Genomic DNA, 17,798 nt, shown 5'->3' on the forward strand with positions numbered 1-17,798 from the left:
AAGGTCACACACACTCACGAGTGCTTTGTGGCCGACGAAAACCCTTTCTGTTTTGAGATGTTTTATGGCCCCAGACGGCACCGAAAGGAAATGCCCAGAATATACCCGAAAAAAAAAAAACAAAAACTGAATCATCAGCCACCCTCCAAGAGATCTTGCAAAATGGGAAATATGTATATATAAAACACAAGACGTATAATATTTAGGGTGAGTCCCCACCGAAAACTGGGAGAAATACAGAAAATATTACGAGACGAATTGCCGCTAAAATTGAACAAACAAAACCATACACTATACAGATATGTATATCTGTACGATCCAACGGATGCAGGCCCCTGCGGTTCTGTCTTTTGTATAAGCACAAGTATTTATTACATTTTTGACTCATAGACACACATAAGTAGAGGAATATCAACGTGAAATATTTGGCACACATTCAAAATTCATAAATATGCACCTGCACAGGGGCTGGGGATACTCTAAGATTTTTGTAGAATTTTTCAGAGATTAAAAGAAAATGTAATAAAAGAAAAAAATCGCTCTTATAATTCTTGATCGAAAATTTTGGGTTACAAACTCCTCTAAAAAGTCTTCATACTCTCCTTTGCTGTGAGGGTATCCTGTTCTGTCGAGACGGCACGCGACGTTTGGCGGGGGCCTGGCGTCTTTCGATCAATAAAAATAGCCACTCGCCATCCGTGGCAAGACGTGGGTGTGCATCATCATCATTCCCATCATCATCATCATCTTAGCCAGATGATGGTCCCTTGGAATGCCATCTATGCCAACAGTTAAAAGCAAAACAAAGTGCAAGGACGTCCCAAGGGGCTTCAGAGCCCATCTCTCACACTCCTGTCGGTCCGTAGCTCTATAAAAATATCTTCTGACTGGTCTCTCCGCCACTCGAGTGCTAGCCGCAAAAGGTGAATGAATCCAAAAATATTTCTGCACGCAAGTTGTGCGGAGTAATTGCACGTTGCACGTTGCGCCTTCTGCCTCTTGGTTATGGGCAGGGCCGGGCAGGGCAGGGCAGAAGCAGGAGGCAGGAGTCTGCGGCTGTGGCTGCGGCTGTGGGTTGTTCCAGCATCTTTGGCTTAACCCACATACAAGCAGATACACACACACACACACACACACTGGCACACTCTCGCAGGCATTTGCTGATTGGCGGCATCCCTGTATCTGTTATCCCATCTAATGGAGTTGTGTGGTTTGGTTCTTTGAACTTTGAACACGTCACAGAAAATAACGAACCGCCGAGTGAGTGGGTGATAAGATGTCCTCAAGAGAGAGGCACTAATTTGAGCAGGTTAGAGGCAGGAAGTCTATAGAGTATAAAAAATATGCAGGTAAAACCCTAGGAATATAATATATAACCAGAGGATGTGGTTCTAAACCTTCTCTCTAAGTTTTTCGGGCAAATTTGCGAGAGATCGCGGTCTACTTCCTACCCATATATCATATATTTGGTATATAATACATTTACAACAAAAAACTCTTCGACTTTTGCGAATAAATGTTCTATATTTTGTAAATAAAGGAACATTTAAAGGCTATAAGTAACTGGTCATTGACTAACTACCTTCAAGGTGATATTTGTACAAATTACAATACGAAATGGAACACATTTCGTGTCCCTCAATCAAGAATTTTCTATAGAAAATTCTACCTATTGAATTCAAGGGAAGAACTTATTGTTTTAGGAAAGAAAAACCCACCGGACTGCAATTAGTTAGTACATTCCCATACCCATTGGGTAGTCCCTTAGAGGAAATATACAACCCGAACCGCTTGAAGTTCTTTTATGCCCCAAACTAGTTCCACTTGTCGGGCACACACACACACAAATGTCACATTTTATGAGCTCTAATATGAAAATCATCACCCTCCTGTGGCATCCACAGATATGCAGCTCGTTAGACGGGCATTAGGGGGCATGCCTCTGGTGGCGGCGCGTCTTATTAGAATTTATGATTTGCCGTCTTTTTTCTCGGGTTTTATTCGTCTTGGTTCCTGCTGCCCAGTGTATTATTTATCATGCACTTTATGGAGAGAGAGCCACACGTATATATTTGCATTTATAATTTTGAATTTTTTATGGCAAGTGCATGCAAAAAAAAAATCAAAACCGCAAAGGCAACAAATCTTTTTCAAATGCTTAAAGATTTTAATAGCCATGACGCATCCATCTATCGAAAGAGAGGGAAATTGAATTCGATTTTTCAACAGGCCCTCGGGCGAGGATCCACTCAATATTTTGCATGACATTTAGCGCCCGAAGGTGGAACGAATGTGCCCCACATCTGCGCCGCTCTGCTGATGCCCTGCCCTCGCACATTAAATATTTGCTCAACTAATGAGCCTTCAATTGGATTAATTGCGGACACATTTGGCCCGCCTTTTGATGCCAATTTGTGTGCTTGACAAATGTGGGTGAGAATTTTACGAGTATTTATTTTATTTCAAATTGATCAAAACAAGTTTTTTTTACCAACATTTTTACACTTAAATGAGCCGCAAAAAGTATTTTTAATGTTTTTTCGACAGGCATTAGTCATTGCACTGCACTGGTAGAGCCCTTAGGCATTCCATTAAAAGAAAAAACCAATCAACTCTTCTTTTCCACCAGTATTTCATGCAGAAATTGACATTGAAAATATTTCCAGTGTATAATCTGCTGCTGGCGGCTGGCTTTTAATCTGTGCTTTCATCTCCGTTACTTTGCTGCAACGCATTTAATTGCTGTGCTCGCAATCGCGTGCGTTTATGAGATTGAGAGAGAGATGCGCTTGGAGAGGCTCGCGATGCGTGAGGTGTAACTGAGTGCGCGTAAGAGCGAGATGGCTGTCCATGCCAGGTGCAGAGAGAGAGCCTCGCTCAGAGAGAGGATCGAAAAGCTGCTTGCTCCTTGCTGTTGTTAAGTGCGAGTGAAAGGGAAATATGTGCCCATGCAAAAGGCTTCACGAATGGTTGAAATTAGAGACGGGCGCTTTTGGTGTTAAGCTAGGAAGTCATTTTTAACCTTGAAATCCAGGAGCCTTAAATGCTTTATTACTGAGCAAAAACAGACAAATGTTAACATAAATCTCATCAAATAAATATTTAAATATTTAACTGAAATTTAATTTAATTTATTGACGTAGCCCGACTCGAATCAATTAACGCATTAACATGATTTTATTATGTATCACATTCAAATCGGCCACAAAACGTGTTCTCGGCGCCATTACCAAAAAAAGAGTTAAACAGCAATGTGCTCCGTGGGCGTACGATTCGTTCGAGTGGATAGACAGAGAGAGAGAGAGGGGGGGAGAGACAGAGAGATCGTTAAATATTATAACTTAATTAGCTCCATAACCATTTTGCAGGGGCTGGGGGGCATGGGGCGATGCTTCAAACGGTATCAAATATTTGTTAAGTGTTTACGGTAAATATTTTGCTGTTGTTTTTTATAACCCTCTTTTCAAATTTCCATTTCCCTTACATAACCTTGCAAAACTTTTTTCTTTTTGTGTTTTTTTGCAGACTTTTCTTTTGCAAAAAAAAGTTTTTGTTTTGTTGAGGCCTTTGTTATTGGTTTTTTGTTTGTTGTTTTTTGCCTCATTAGTGCGTTAAGCACTTTTACTTTTGATTTTTCGATGGACCATTGTTATGTAAATTTTTCAAAGCAAAGTCTCGGGCTTAGGCTTAGGCTTTTTATAGATCTTCAATTTCAATAATCAAAGTCTCTGGCGAATTAATTAGGGCGCATCAGGAGAAGGCACATGGCCTCAAAGAGAGGGAGAGGAAGAGAGAGGTAGTGATAAATGTTGCTTGGGTGGGGGGTTGCTGTTGTTTCGTGTAAACATTTGCATGCACATCAAAAGTAACTGTAGCCGAATGTTGCCTGATGTCGGGCTGGCTGTGTTGCCCGTTGCCCGTTGTATGGCCGCAACAAAAAGTAACAAACAACCAACAGACAGGCAACACAACAGCCACAAAAGATCAAAATCGTTTGAAAAATTGTTTAACGAAAACGGGCAACAGGCAACAACGGCAGCCAAATCGAAGATGCAAAATGTTGCCCGAAGTTTTCAGAAAAAGTTGTCGAAAAATGTTATACGGACTATGGATACCCTTGGAGGGGAGCTTGAGAAGTTCTCTCCTTCTCTCTCTCTTCCAGTGTGGCTTAGCAATTAAAGGTGAGGGCAGCGACCGCACCATTTCCCTCTCTCTCTCTCTTTCTATCTGTTTCCAATGCTAGCTCTACTCTCTCTCTCACAGAGTCGCTTAGCAGTACTTATTAAATAGGGATTTTTCCTGCCTGCTACTTGTTCAAAAATATCGAAACATAGAGCGTAGAGTCCTAGCGAGCATCGTACTGTCTCTCTCTCTCTCACAGATCGGCTTAGCAGTAAATATTATTTCCTCTTTCCTACATATTTCCCTTTACTGCCTTCACAAATCCCTAAAAGTAACAAAAAAAAAACCAAGTACCGATTATCTTAGTGTCGAAAAACGTGTGCCGCGACTGGTTTGGGACTCTCTTTAGGATATATCACTATAATTTAGATCGAATAAGGTCTAAGGAAGGAGCTTAGTAGAGCAAAGGACACTTTGGCTTCTCTTAGGCACCAGATTCCTCCACCAAGCCACGTAGCTCCAAGAATCTATACACCTTATGGTCTCCCACTCTAGGGGGGGGCACTCCTTGCAAGTGTATACAAATGAGGGGCCTATCCACCGCTGGCGATCACTCCCGGAGACCAATGCAGATGTTGCTTGCAGTTGCAGCAATTTCTAAATGCCGCCGCGCACCAATTCCCCCCCCAAAAAACAGTCGTTGCGGGGCGGCCAGTCGGCAGAATGCAACTTTGCATAATTTATGGCAATCAATTTCGCGTGAACATCAACACGGTTGCCAGGCAACAAAAGCAACAACAACAACAGCAAAAACCGATCGAAAACAGAAAAGAAATTGTGGCAAGACGGCAAGCGGCATTCATCCGTCTGCAACAGCAACTATCAACTTATTTAGTTCTACTTAAATGTTTACTTTCATCAAATCGCGATTCGCGGAGAGTCCAATCGATGGTGGAGTGGAACCGATTGGAGATTGGGATTGCTTGGCTTTTTCTTGGCGAATGTTGCCTTTTTGGTCACAACAGGATGCAGAGCAGAAGAGCGCCGTAAGAGAGAGAGAGAGAGAGAGGGAGAGACATTCAGCTAGTCGTGGAGGGCCCTAATCTAATTGCCCATCATCTAACCCCGATTTCCGAGCGAGAACTTTCACTCGAAAGACGGGCCTTGGGTCCTCACCCCCACTATTGTTTCGAGAGGAGTGGCAGCGTTGGTTGTTCTCCTCCTGGCTCGAAATGCCTATCATTTTACATAACAAAGAGACCAGCAGAGAAGGTGCCACAAATTACAGCTCCTCTCGGGGGCAGAAGCAGAGTCAGAGGCAGAGTCAGAGGAAAAGCCAGAGCCCGGTACAGGTGCATTGTGTCTACTGCAGTTATCAAATAAATACTGAGCTGCTCGCACACTCGACTCCACTCCACCTCCACCTCCACTGCACTCCACTCCACTCTCATTCTGCTTGAGTGCCGGGGCCTACACTAACACGGCGGCGTTATGCATTCACCGTTGCTTTTGGCCCACTTACTAACTAACAGCCACAACAACAAAAACAAAAACCAAAAAAAGAGAAACAAAATTATATGAAAACCAAGTTTTTCCTGATTTATGTCTTGTGTGTTGGCTGTTTGGGGGATTTCCTGATCGCCGCATTATGATTTTTTCGTACGCTTTTCGGCTAGAAATGGAAAACTTTTCACTGACTGATTAACCTCATTTCGGGGGTCTAGAAGTTGAAGATGGATGGAGCATTCTCTGGGTTTCCTTTAGGAAACATTCCCCTAAACAAACGGCTGCAAACGAACGGAGATCATTCGGAAAAGGAAATGTTGTTCTAAAGGAAAGAAAACCATCTGGCAAACGCAATCTGAAAGATTTAAAGTCCCACTGGAGATAGAGATAGAGCGAGGAGGAGGTGTGGCCCTTTTAGGCACATTCCAGAGATGAAAATTCACCCTTTAGGGCTAAGCCACGCTGTGAGAGAGCGAGAATGCCCAATCAGACGCGGCTGAATGGTTTTTCTACATTTTTGGTAGATCAAAAAGGGATACAGGTAAAATCTGAAGCTCGTAAACTACTCCTGAATGTTGTTTTGCCTCAAAAGAGGCATTAATTTATTATTAATTTCTAAATTTTTAAATACATTTTTTAAACGAAAAAAAAACGATTTATTTTTATGATAACTAAGTTTTTCTGTAAGTTTATTTGTTTTCTATGAAGTACTTACAAAACCAATATAATTCAGGATTTTAAAATTAATTAGAAAAAACTAAGTTCTTTTTTTTAATGAATTTTTTCTTCTTTTATTTTAAAAGTGTAATTTAAAAAATATAAAACTGTGTTTAAATAAAAAATAAATAAAATAAAAAAATGTATTTAATTATTAAATAATATACAAAATGTATTTTGTATTTAAATTTAATTATGTTCACTTTATTTTTAAAATTTTGATATTGTATATTTGATTTGTCAGTAGTTCATAGAAATCATGTAATAATAATAAAAAAGACCTATTGTTTATAAAAATAAATTGTTTTTTTTTTTAATCTAATGAATTTTTTCTTTTTGGTAAAAAAGTGTAATTAAAAAAAATATTTAGTTTCTAAAACACAAAAAAAAACAGTAACTTCTATGAACTAATTTCAACAGCCTTTAAGTTTAAAATATTACCACTTTTTTAATGATTAAATATTTTCCGTAAATAGTATTTTAATCAAATAACATTTCCATTTAAGAAAATCAAAGATTTTCCTATATTTCCCCCGATTCTTTGAGGAGGAATCAATTCCAGAATTCCTCAATTAATTTCTTGAACTCCTTTGAGAATCGGAAAACTTTTCCCCGCCTGATTAACCCCCATCTATGTGAGGTTAAAATCCGCTAATGCCACTGCCACTGCCACTCAAGCGAGCCGCATCGTTTACTGTTGCAGGCCACAGCCTGCTGTGCTGCACGCTGCACGCAATAGATGGGGGGGAAATTGTGAAAGAGTTTTAATCAAAATGGATATGGGAGATCCGAGATCTCTCTTTCGCTTTGATATTCTGATATCTGCCTTGACACGTAATTGGAAATGAGAAGCACTCCAAGCACAATCCGAACCAAAAATAAATCCAAAAGAGAGATTCTTCATTTCGAAATATGTATCTTTTGTGGCGTGTAAATTGGGGGCAAACGCGTGCCAGCCCACAAATTGGTGGCGTCATTAGATTCAAATTTATTGGCAATTCAATTAGGCATCCCTCCGACCTCCAATCGGCTGTGGATCCATTAATTGTCTGCCAGCTGGGGCGCATAACAATGCGGAAATGCAATCGATTGGAGGGAAACGCACTTCACACGCAAATAAACGGGCCTGGGACCGAGACTGGGACTGGAACTGGAGTTTATCTTGGAGATGCACGGAGGCCCAACAATTTATTCTTTCATCGAGGAAGCGAAATACCGGAGCAGTTATGCAAATCAGCAGGTAGTCCGTACAGCAGGCCCCAGCGGCGGTCATTCACTGCCAGAGAGGGGGCAAGGGGGGACAGGGGTACGGGACGCATGCAATTTGTGGCATTAGAATATGCACTCATGAATAGATACGAGTGCAGACCAGGCAGCGCGCCTTCATTAAAACATTCACAGAAAATACAGAAAATAATTGCAAAACGGCCCTCGCGACTCCAATGGGAAAGTGGATTCCCCCCACAAATAACCGAAACAAATGGCATTAAAATCGTATAGAAATATCACTTCAAAAACTGTAAGAAAACGAAAGTGAAACCGTTTTCTTTTCATACATTTTTTGTATCATTCATTCACTCAGGGGTTCATTCATTCATTCACTCATTCATGTGTGAGAAAGTTCAATTCAATTCAGTCGCCAAGAGAAAGAGATTTTCGTTGTATCACTCTCTCTCTCTTTTACAGCGCGGCTTGGCAGTGAAGTGTGAGCTTTTATGAAGCTTTCACACAGCGTGGCTTAGCTCATGGCTCTAAACGATGGCCTAACCACTAAATATATTTCCAAATGGGAGGTCTTCATTTATTTTGAGAATTTTTAGCAGTCTCTTATGCACTTTATCTCTTTCACAACGTAGCTTAGCCAAGAAGGGTGGCCTTTTATGTCTCTCTCGGTTACAGAGTGGCTTAACAGCGTGCTTTAAGGAGAGCAAGAGCTCACTCATTCACGCTTTCTCTCTCTTTCATAGCGTTGCTTATCAGCTTAGGTCTATCTCCCTTTTCCTCTCTTTTACAGTGTGGCTTAGCAGTAAAGGCTGACCTTTTATGTCTCTCTCTCTCTTAGTGTGGCTTAGCTGCATGGCTTTCAGAAGATCAAGAGCACTTTCATTGACTATTTCTCCCTCTTTCAGAAGAGATCCTCAAAGAGGATCCTATAAAGAGGTTTGTATCACTCTTTCTCTCTCTCCCTTTTACAGCTTGGCTTATCATTAAATACCATTCATGTCTCTCTCTCTGCGAGGTTTTCCTTTTATGTCTCTCTCTCTCTCTCTCTGTCAGTGTGGCTTAACAGCATGGCTTTCGGAAGAGCAGGAACCCATTCATTCATTCACTCATTCGCTCTCTTTTTAGGCGTAGCTGAGCTGCTTAGATCTCTCTCTCTCTCTCTGTCTCTCTTTTACAGCCTACCTCTCCCAGCGCAGCTTAGCATTGAGGGTGACCTTTCAAGCCTCCACAAAAGACCCATATACGCTGATCGAATTCCCACAAGACCTTGTACTATTCATCTCTCTCTCTCTCTCTCACAGCGTGGCTTAGCTCCGGTCAATTGCATAATCACGGAATACCCATAATTCCAAACGTAATGTCAAAGTCTTTGCCGAAAAGCCGCATAGCCGCATCGCCGCATCGCTGCCTCTGTGTTGCAAGTTGCAACTTATTAATTTACCGAACAATACTCCCCTTTTTTTCCTGTGTGTGGGGGAGGGGGGAGGGGGGGGCAACAACCGTTCCGAAAGCGGCTTACACTCGCATGGAGCCGCAAGACCGACGCTAAACGCCATTAATTTTTACACACGGTTTCACTGCACTTCGAATGCGCTTTTCATGAGCACGAAATGGTATAGTATTTTTTTATGGGGGGGGGGGGATAGCCCCCTTAAAACTCTCCCGAAGATCCCAGGCTATTGTTTTGCAATTTGTTTTTTGGGTTCGTTGGAAAAAAAAACCCCCCCTCTATTGAGTAATTACGAAAAAAAATTGTTTAAGGCTTAATTAAAAAATTGTGTAAATAATCGCGAAAATGAAAGTGCCATCTGCACCCCCCCATCATGAATCTGCCACTCACCTTGTAAACCTCCGAGAAAAATCCAGATCCAATTTTCACCTTGACAAAATCATCAACGGAATATAATGCTGAGACGGCGGTACGTAGCGCCCGACAGGAGCTACCGGTGACCAGGCGATCCGACGATATGGTGCGGCTGACAGGCGGCGCCGGCGGCAGGCCCTCCCCGTTGCCGTTCGGCTGCTGTTGCTGCTGGGGCGTCAGGGAGGCGGCCGCCTCCTCGCCATCGGTTATGGCCGCCGCCGCCTTGTAGGCCGCCATGGGGCTGGGCCAATTGAAGGGCGACGAGTCCACCTGATCCACATCCATTCTCGACTCCGACTGCGGCGGTCCGGGTCCACTGTGCTGGTTTAGATTCATTTTTATCAGCTCCGACGTATGTTGCTGCTTACGGCTACTATAAATATTTTTTGTGAAATTTGTTTGTCAACAAAAAAAAATGTCACTTGTTCATGGAATGCTTTGGGTTTTGGAGTTACTGTTTATTTTTGTTTTTGGCAAGTTTTGGAAGCACTTGGCAATTGGAAGTCTGAAAAGAAAAGAAAAGATACATATGAGAAAATTATTATAATTGCATAAATCCCCATCATCGCCTCAGATTCTAATGAAATGCTAACAAAATGATGGCGCGTGATCAGCATTTGTGTATTTTTATGGAGTGCTAATTAAAAATTGTTCAAAGAATTGTATTTTTGCTATCACGCGGCATACGGAAAGCGATAGCGTTTAGATAGAGAAAGAGAGAGGGAGGAAAAGACAGAGAGAGGTAGATATATCTTCTAACATATACTCTCAGAATATGGGTCGATCTTTAAAGAGATCTTTCCCGAGGATTTTGTGATCTTTAAAAGGAATTCTTGATGCAAATTTTGGCAGAAAGAAATATACTTTTTGGTAAATAGAATACTTTTCCAGAAACTATTTCTTGGCTATGATATGATAGAGAGAGAGAGGGAGGAAGAGACAATGAAAGATATCTATATCTTCTGAAACATTCTATCGGAATATGGGTAGATCTTTTGGGTGTATATTAAACCTTGTAGAAACCGAGATTTTATGATCTTTGGAAAGCATTTTTAGTGCAAATTTTTGGCGGAAAGAACACTCTTTCAGAGAACTATTCCTGGGCTATGATATGATAGAGAGAGACAGATAAGGAAAAAGACAATGAGAGATATCAATATCTTCTGAAACAATCTCTCTGAATATTCGTAGGTCTATTAAGAGTAAATTTAAACCTTGTAGAACTCGAGATTTTATGATCTTTCGAAGGAATTCTTAGTGAAAATTTTCAGCGGAAAGAAATCTACTGTTTTTTCTAATAGAACACTTTTTCAGAGTACTAAACCTTGTAGATCCCTATATTTTATGATCTATTTCGAAGGAATTTTTGGTGAAATTTTAATCAAAAAGAAGTCCACTGTTTTGTAAATAGAAAGATAAAAACAATGAGAGATAGCTTTTATCTTTTAAAGTATTCTCTCGGGATATTCGTAGATCTATTGGGAGCACACTAAACCTTGAAGATCCCGAAATATTGTGTTCTTTAGAAGGTATTCTTAGTCCAATTTTTAGGCAGTAACAATCCCACTTGTTGATCTCTTCCTTAGAACCACTTCCAGCCCTAAACAGATCAAATTCCCTTCCCAGAATACACCCAATATTTATAGATCCCAAGTTTCAACATTTTGTATTTATGATACTTGTTTTTTTGTTTTCGTAGACGCCAAAATCTACCCAAAAAAGAAGCAAAAAAAAACCAAAAACCGAATAAATTAAACGTCTGTGCTCGAATTTGTTCGTTTGCTAATAAATTATTCAGGGTCAAAGTCTCGATGGGCAACGGGTTGCCTTCTTTGATGATGGGCGCTCGAAGAGGCGCTTATCAAAGGCAGGGCGTGGCGGGGGCAGGGGCAGGGGCAGGCACTCTCTCAATGATAGTGCGACTAGCACTTGTTCCTACGGTTCCTACGGCTGATAGCGACGACCGTTTTCAAGTGCGATAAAAACGTATGACTTCTATTTTTTTTCCGCCTGTTTTTTTGTTTGTTGTTTTTTTTTTCGCTGTGTAATTTAGCAGCAATTTGGTTATCATTTTGCTGTCGTTTCCACTGGCTGTGTTGTCTCTTGGGGACAAAGAAGAGGCACTGGGGCAGGGGCAAATAAGTAGATAATCACGACTACTGCAGCAACCTTGGCCTCGAGCTTGAAAATCGGCAACGAGGGCCCCCCCAGAAGAAGCTTTCCCCCAACGATCCAACGATCCAGCGATCCATCAATTCTCCCACCTACCAAAAACCCCTCTCCCCCTCTCCCTCTCTCTCCGATGGCTTGAAATGGATGATATAACCAATTTATTTAGCTCTGAAAAAGGTTGGAATTTTTTTTGTTTCGATTTGCCATTCCTTATCTGGGTTCCAGCGATAAGATATAGAAAAAGTGGCCTAAAGGATAGTACGTGTGTCGAAAGGGGAGTGGTGAGGGGGGTGGTGGGCCCTAGCCAAATAGTGGGCCATAAACTATAACAAAATAATTACAACAAAATTTCTAACGATATAATGATAATGATACAGCTACGGATTCCTAACGGTTCGACAGACTCTCACTTTTGGAGGGGCAAAAAGAGAGAGGGAGGGACGAGAGAGGGGAGAAGGGGAGACAGAAAGAGAGGAGGTAGAGGGGCTAAGACAGATCTACAAGCTGAAATAAAATACAAATTACTAAGCACATTTTTTTCCCCCACTTTTCCCCTCCAAATTCCTCTTTTTTTTGTGCCGTTTTCTTCGTCTTTTTGGACAAATTTCGCAAAAAAAAAATAATAAAGAGCCCCAAAAGCCGGCAGCAACAGTCCCCATAATTAGGGTCAATTGCGGCTAACCGCTGCCAATCGGCGACAACGAAAGCTTCAAAGGGGGGATAAAACGTGCTACACTTCATTAAGAGGCATGACCAGCGTAAGAGTTGCGCCTGCCACACGATTACCCAAGGATCGTTAGAGTTGCAGCTACAAAAGTATCTAGATATGCGCCATGGACCGCACTAGATATCTTCCTAGAGACGGCTGCAGCCACTCTCTGGATAGCCGTAGGACCTGCCATGGCACAGACTTTTTTCTGGTGAGGTCGAAGAGATTTTTCTTTAAAAACCAGAAAACTTTGGGCTCGAAAATCTAGCAATCTTTGGGCCAGAAAGTCCAGCAATCTTTAGGCTAGAAATCCAGCAATCTTTAGGCTTGAAAATCCATCAAACTTTAGGGTAGAAAATCTATCAAATATTAGGCCTGAAAATTCACAATCTTTAGGCCAGAAAATCCACCAATCTTGAGGCTTGAAAATCCATCAAACATTAGGCTAGAAAATCCATCAAACCTTAGGCCAGAAAATCCACAATCTTTAGGCTAGAAAATCCATCAAACTTTAGGCTAGAAAATCCACCAAAAATTCAGAAAGAAATTGGTTCCATGTTGGCCCACAAAAATCCGTTCAGCACGCCCCGAAAACTAAGTCAAGGCCTGTCTTTTTTATTTTGGGTGGCATTTTTGGGTGAATCTATTAAATCGTTTTTCGGCTGCCGCGACTATAAGGTTTTTTTTTTTGTGGCTTGCATAAATTTTCACATCACGTTCCAGCCACAAAAAACACACAAAAAAACGGTTTCTCTCGTGTGTGGCGTGTGGAAAACCACAAAATGTAAAGCATCCAAATATTTGTGGGCTTAAAATAGGAATATATCAAAAGCAAAGGTCAGGCCCAGTCCAGTCCCAGTCGAAGATGGAAAATACATATAACGGTTGATGCAATCTCAAAAACTATATAAAAAAAATAATAAACAACTAAAAGCGAATAAGGAATGCCCTTTGAAATGATTCGAAATGAAAACTCTGTCGAAAACGAATAGGGAATTCCCTTTGAAATGATTCGAAAAAAAACCCAACCAAAAACGATTCTGGGATGCCCTTTAAAATGATTTTTAAAAAAACCGCAACAAAAAACGAATCTGGAAGGCTCTTTAAAATGATTTCAAGTGAAAACCCAACCAAAAACAAATACGGAATGCCCTTTAAAATGATTCAAAATACAGAAAATACTCCGCTAGAGTATAAATAATACTCGAAATACTAAAATAATACTCCAGAGAGTGCTTTCTCTGCGCAGGCTTTTCGATCACTTTTTCTTTAATTTTTAGAGAGATTTTACCACAGCTAGATGCATCATCTAATCGACATGTTTCTACTCCAAACAGCTGTTAATTTTCAGTCTATTAAAGAGAACACCTTTCCCCCATGATGGTCCCAAAATCCAAACCGTTAACTGCCACAAGCCGCAAGGCATTAAACCGCTGCTGCTGCTGCGTCGTCGCCTACGCGTGCCCCTTGGTTGGCGAGTACATTCCACGCATCCATTAAATGCACATAAATCTTTGTTATGATATTTCCGATTTCTTCAGGGAAGAAGAGTAGAATCCAGATGAGTTCAGGAAATCACGGAAGAAGAACAAAAAAAACGTTAATGAAAAGGAAAGTTGGCCCCACTTCATGGTCTCGAGACGTTACAAATTTCTATAAACAAAGCGAGAGAGAGATGAAGAGTCTCTTGAGGCAGAAACAAAAGCAAAGTAAAGTAAAATTATCAAAGAACAACACACACAAAGAAATAACGAAAGAAAGAAGCAAGAAAATGGGACATGGCACACTCTCGGAACGTAACAAAAAAGAAAAGAAAAGAAAAGACAAACCAAAAGCCGAATGAAATTCATGTCATAAATTCTTGTACGCCTATGCCTCGGCCTATCTGTAAGATACAATGCGATACGGAGACGCCCACGAAGAGCAGCAGCGGCAGCAGAAAAATTACCAACTCATTCCGATCTGGGCCCTGGGTCTATGGAAATGTGATTGAGGAGGCTGCATTCCAAGGGGAAACCAAACGAAATGGAACGCAAAGAAACAAATGTATATTTATGGCATGGAATGAAACACAAAAGTTTCACTTTCTTTCAGTATAAAGAACCCTACATTCCATCGATTACTGCGCCATTTGGGCATTGACTAATCGGCTAAAGATTTCACTCACACGTGCCGCCTATCGCCTACCGCCCATCGCCCATCGCCCATTGCTTTGCGGTCTCTAAACCTTGCTGAAAATAGTCGCTAAACTAAACTAAAATAAAATAAAACAATTGCCTAGCCTAAATGAACTTTAAACAATCAAAGGCGCAAACCGAAGAAGAAGGAACATTTGAAATAAATTTAGTAACGCCTAGCGACTAGAGGAGTGCCCATTAGTAAAAAGAGATACAAAAAACTATAAAAAAAGGGTTTTTTGTAATACAAAGAAGACAAGTTTGTGCCTAGTTGCTGCATTTTAGCTGTAATTCTATATTTATCTAAAAACCTATATTTATTTTTTGGATTTGTGTCTTATCCATCTTCAAAGTAGATTTCCAGCAGCTTAAAACAAGGAAAAGTTAGGCTTAGACTGCCCTTTAATACTCCTTTAAGTGGTATATACCAAAAGCACAACCATTTCCTTGTCATACCCCTTGCACTCGACGAATGCCCAGGGTATGCCTGAAGAAATAAATTGCCGTTTATTTTGAGCTTCAAGTGCAAGTCCCATGTCCCATACGAAGATCGAACAAAACAAAACACTTGATGAATGCAGTTGGACAGGCAGAAGGCGCCAAAGAAGGTGCAAAAAATAAAATAAAAAGCAAACACGAACAAAGAGAAAATAGAGAAATGAGAGCAAATGGCGCATTTGCGGGTGAGTGTGTCTATTTTTTGTTGTTCCTTCTGGTTAATTCTTTTACGTACAACACAAATGAAAACAAATTAGCTTAGGTTGCATTTACAGCCGGCTGGAGAGCAGAGGGTGATTGCTGTTAATTTTATAAACACCACACACAAAAAAAGAAAAAAAAAAAAGCCCTCAACCTTAGCCATTCACCCCTCTTCTGTGCAGCCTGCACCATTCCTCTCCCCCTCCGTGGCCAACAGCCACAAAAATGCAGTTGGTCACACCACCGGACGGACAAAAAGACAACAACAAGCGGCAGCAACAACCACCAAACCGGCACAATCCCAATCAGGCAGGCAGCTGCAGTCGGGCAACGGGAAACCCAAGTGGAAGATGGAAAGATGGAATATAGGGAGAGAATCGGGAGTGGATCCATGGATCCGTGGATCCACTATAACGAGCGAAACATCTGTCGCAGCATTTGCATTTTACGTGGAAAAACAGTCTTTCCGCTGAATCAAACAGAGAGCGAGAGAGCGAGAGAGAGAGAGAAGCAGCAAAACGGTAGCGCGAATGGCATTGGAAAACACAAACCTAGGAAAACATCTTCATCATTGGAGAGTGTGTGTGTTGTGTGTGGTGTGCTGCTTGCAAATGTGTTTGTGTTATTTTTACATTTCCGCTTCATACATACAAATATTTATGTTGCGCACAGCCCTGCCAACCTTCCTCATTAAACATTCCGATCGCACGCACACACGCACACAGAAAGAGGAAGGAAGACAATCCCAAACCCTCCCCATCCGGAGCCCCGTCAGGGCAGAGGGCAGAGGGTTAGAGATGTGCAAGATGGAATGCATCACGAGTTGACACATGCCTGTATGGATGGGGCCACAACAGGTTTCAAATGCAACACCTTTGATACGTTTTGTGGACTACAGTGAAACCACAATACAGCCGGAAGAAAATTTAACAGGATGGGAATATTTGAGAGACTGTATGCCTTTCGAGCAGGACTTTGGTTTATATCGTTTCGCTTTGTTTATTGGTTATTTTCTTAAATTGCTCGCTGTGTTTACTTGTTGGCTATCTATCGAACAGCTGCGCTCGACAGACTAAACAGCTGCTCTGCAAATAATTAAAACTAAAATTGGGTCATTCTTAGCAAATCAAAATCCCATTCATGAAAACCATTCATGTATGTTATTTACTATTCGATGTAGATGGTTTTCTTTGATACATTTGCTGTGTCTGTTTGTCTATTTTAGTGCAATCTAATGGCCGTACTTCAATTTAAACCTTATTTTTCGAAATTGTTGCATTTTTGGGAGCCACTGTCGCAGGGTCGCAGGCCAGGCCCCCATCTCTAGACGCAGTCCGCTGCTTCCGCTGCTGTAACGAGCGCAGCAGCAGCAGAGCAGTGGAGACGCAGAGAAAGAGCGCAGACAACCCACACAAGCGCACGCATAGAAAATTGTTGTACAACAGAATTTCGGGACAGAGCAGACAGAGTGGAAGGGGAAATATCAGAGAAGCTCATATTTACCTAAATTTGTAGTTTATAATTTACCAGTATTGATGGTTTTTATGCTGCTGCTGCTGCAGATGCTTTCGTTGTTCTTATTGCCGATGTGCTGCTATAATCCAATTAGGTGTGAACACATACGTGTGCTGCAATTGCAGTTATTTCCACACCGACACGCACACAGAGAACCGAAGATGCACTAATAACTAAATACGAAAAAATCTTGTCACCAACAAAACGGATCTCAAATTTTGTTTAAAATTAAAATTTCACCAGCTACTTTGTTGTGGCTCGGTCTTGTTTACAGCAGTGGACTCGGGCTCGGCGCTATGCTGCTGCATTCGCTTGGGTATTTTTTGTTTTGATTAGACGCGACGATGCTGCCGTTCAACATTCCACCGACACTTTAAGGGTATTACCTTTCACTTGCACTACAGCTGGCTATACATCAATATTTAGGCTAGCGGAAAGGACTTGTTTGTTGCACTCGCGTAAAAATCGCGTACATAAATTATAAAAATAAAACTTGCGACGCGCACACACGTCCGAATTTGTTTGTCCCCGAAATCAGTGTGACCGAACTCTTGAGCAGTGTGACCGACGATTGTTCGACAAAATATACCTCAAAAGTATATACCGTCTCACTTGAAAAATATACCATGAATATACCGATGAAAAGTCGAACTTAGCCCGCTTAAGCCCCCTCAATTTAAACAGTGAACAACTTATGATATTCGGTTGAATGCTATTAGCTAGCTAGGACCTCAGCCCTGAACACATCATTTGATCCGATTGATTAATCATTTTTCTACATGATAGCGTAGTGCACGCGAAATGCGCTGCGCGTTAGGGTATTGGCTTGCATCACAGTTGTAAAGCATTCTGTGTGTTTGGAAGGGACATGGTCACATTTTTGATTCAGACGCGGTAGGACTTTAAGGAGCTGACCGTTGGCTTCAAAATCCAATAGAATCGGCTCTTAGTCCTACAGTCTCAATTATCCCGTTTGCAACTTCTGAATTAGTCTCCTAAGCGCAAAACGGTAACTCCGCAGGATCTGCAAATGCCAACTGTCCCTCAGCCAACAGTTGATTTCGTTTGCCCCTCCAAGGGCAAGAACAGCTGC

At 41.4% G+C, this 17,798-nt stretch overlaps 1 protein-coding gene across 3 annotated transcripts in view; it reads right to left on the minus strand.

Moving 5' to 3' along the window:
• The window catches only part of LOC108156506, a 53,468-nt gene extending 36,220 nt beyond the window's left edge, over positions 1–17,248 (minus strand). For 2 of the 3 annotated variants that reach the window (XM_033388781.1, XM_017288008.2), the window contains exons 1-2: positions 16,694–17,248; positions 9,410–9,938 (exon numbers count right to left, since the gene is read on the minus strand). In XM_033388781.1, the coding sequence (XP_033244672.1) occupies positions 9,410–9,769 (360 nt within the window). In that variant the 5' untranslated portion in view covers positions 9,770–9,938; positions 16,694–17,248. The remainder of the gene's footprint in view (positions 1–9,409; positions 9,939–16,693) is intronic. The other variant, XM_033388780.1, reaches the window with a different exon arrangement.
• Positions 17,249–17,798: the final 550 nt, after the last annotated feature.

Source organism: Drosophila miranda, chromosome 2 (genome assembly GCF_003369915.1).
Source record: "Drosophila miranda strain MSH22 chromosome 2, D.miranda_PacBio2.1, whole genome shotgun sequence".
NCBI lineage: Eukaryota > Metazoa > Arthropoda > Insecta > Diptera > Drosophilidae > Drosophila > Drosophila miranda.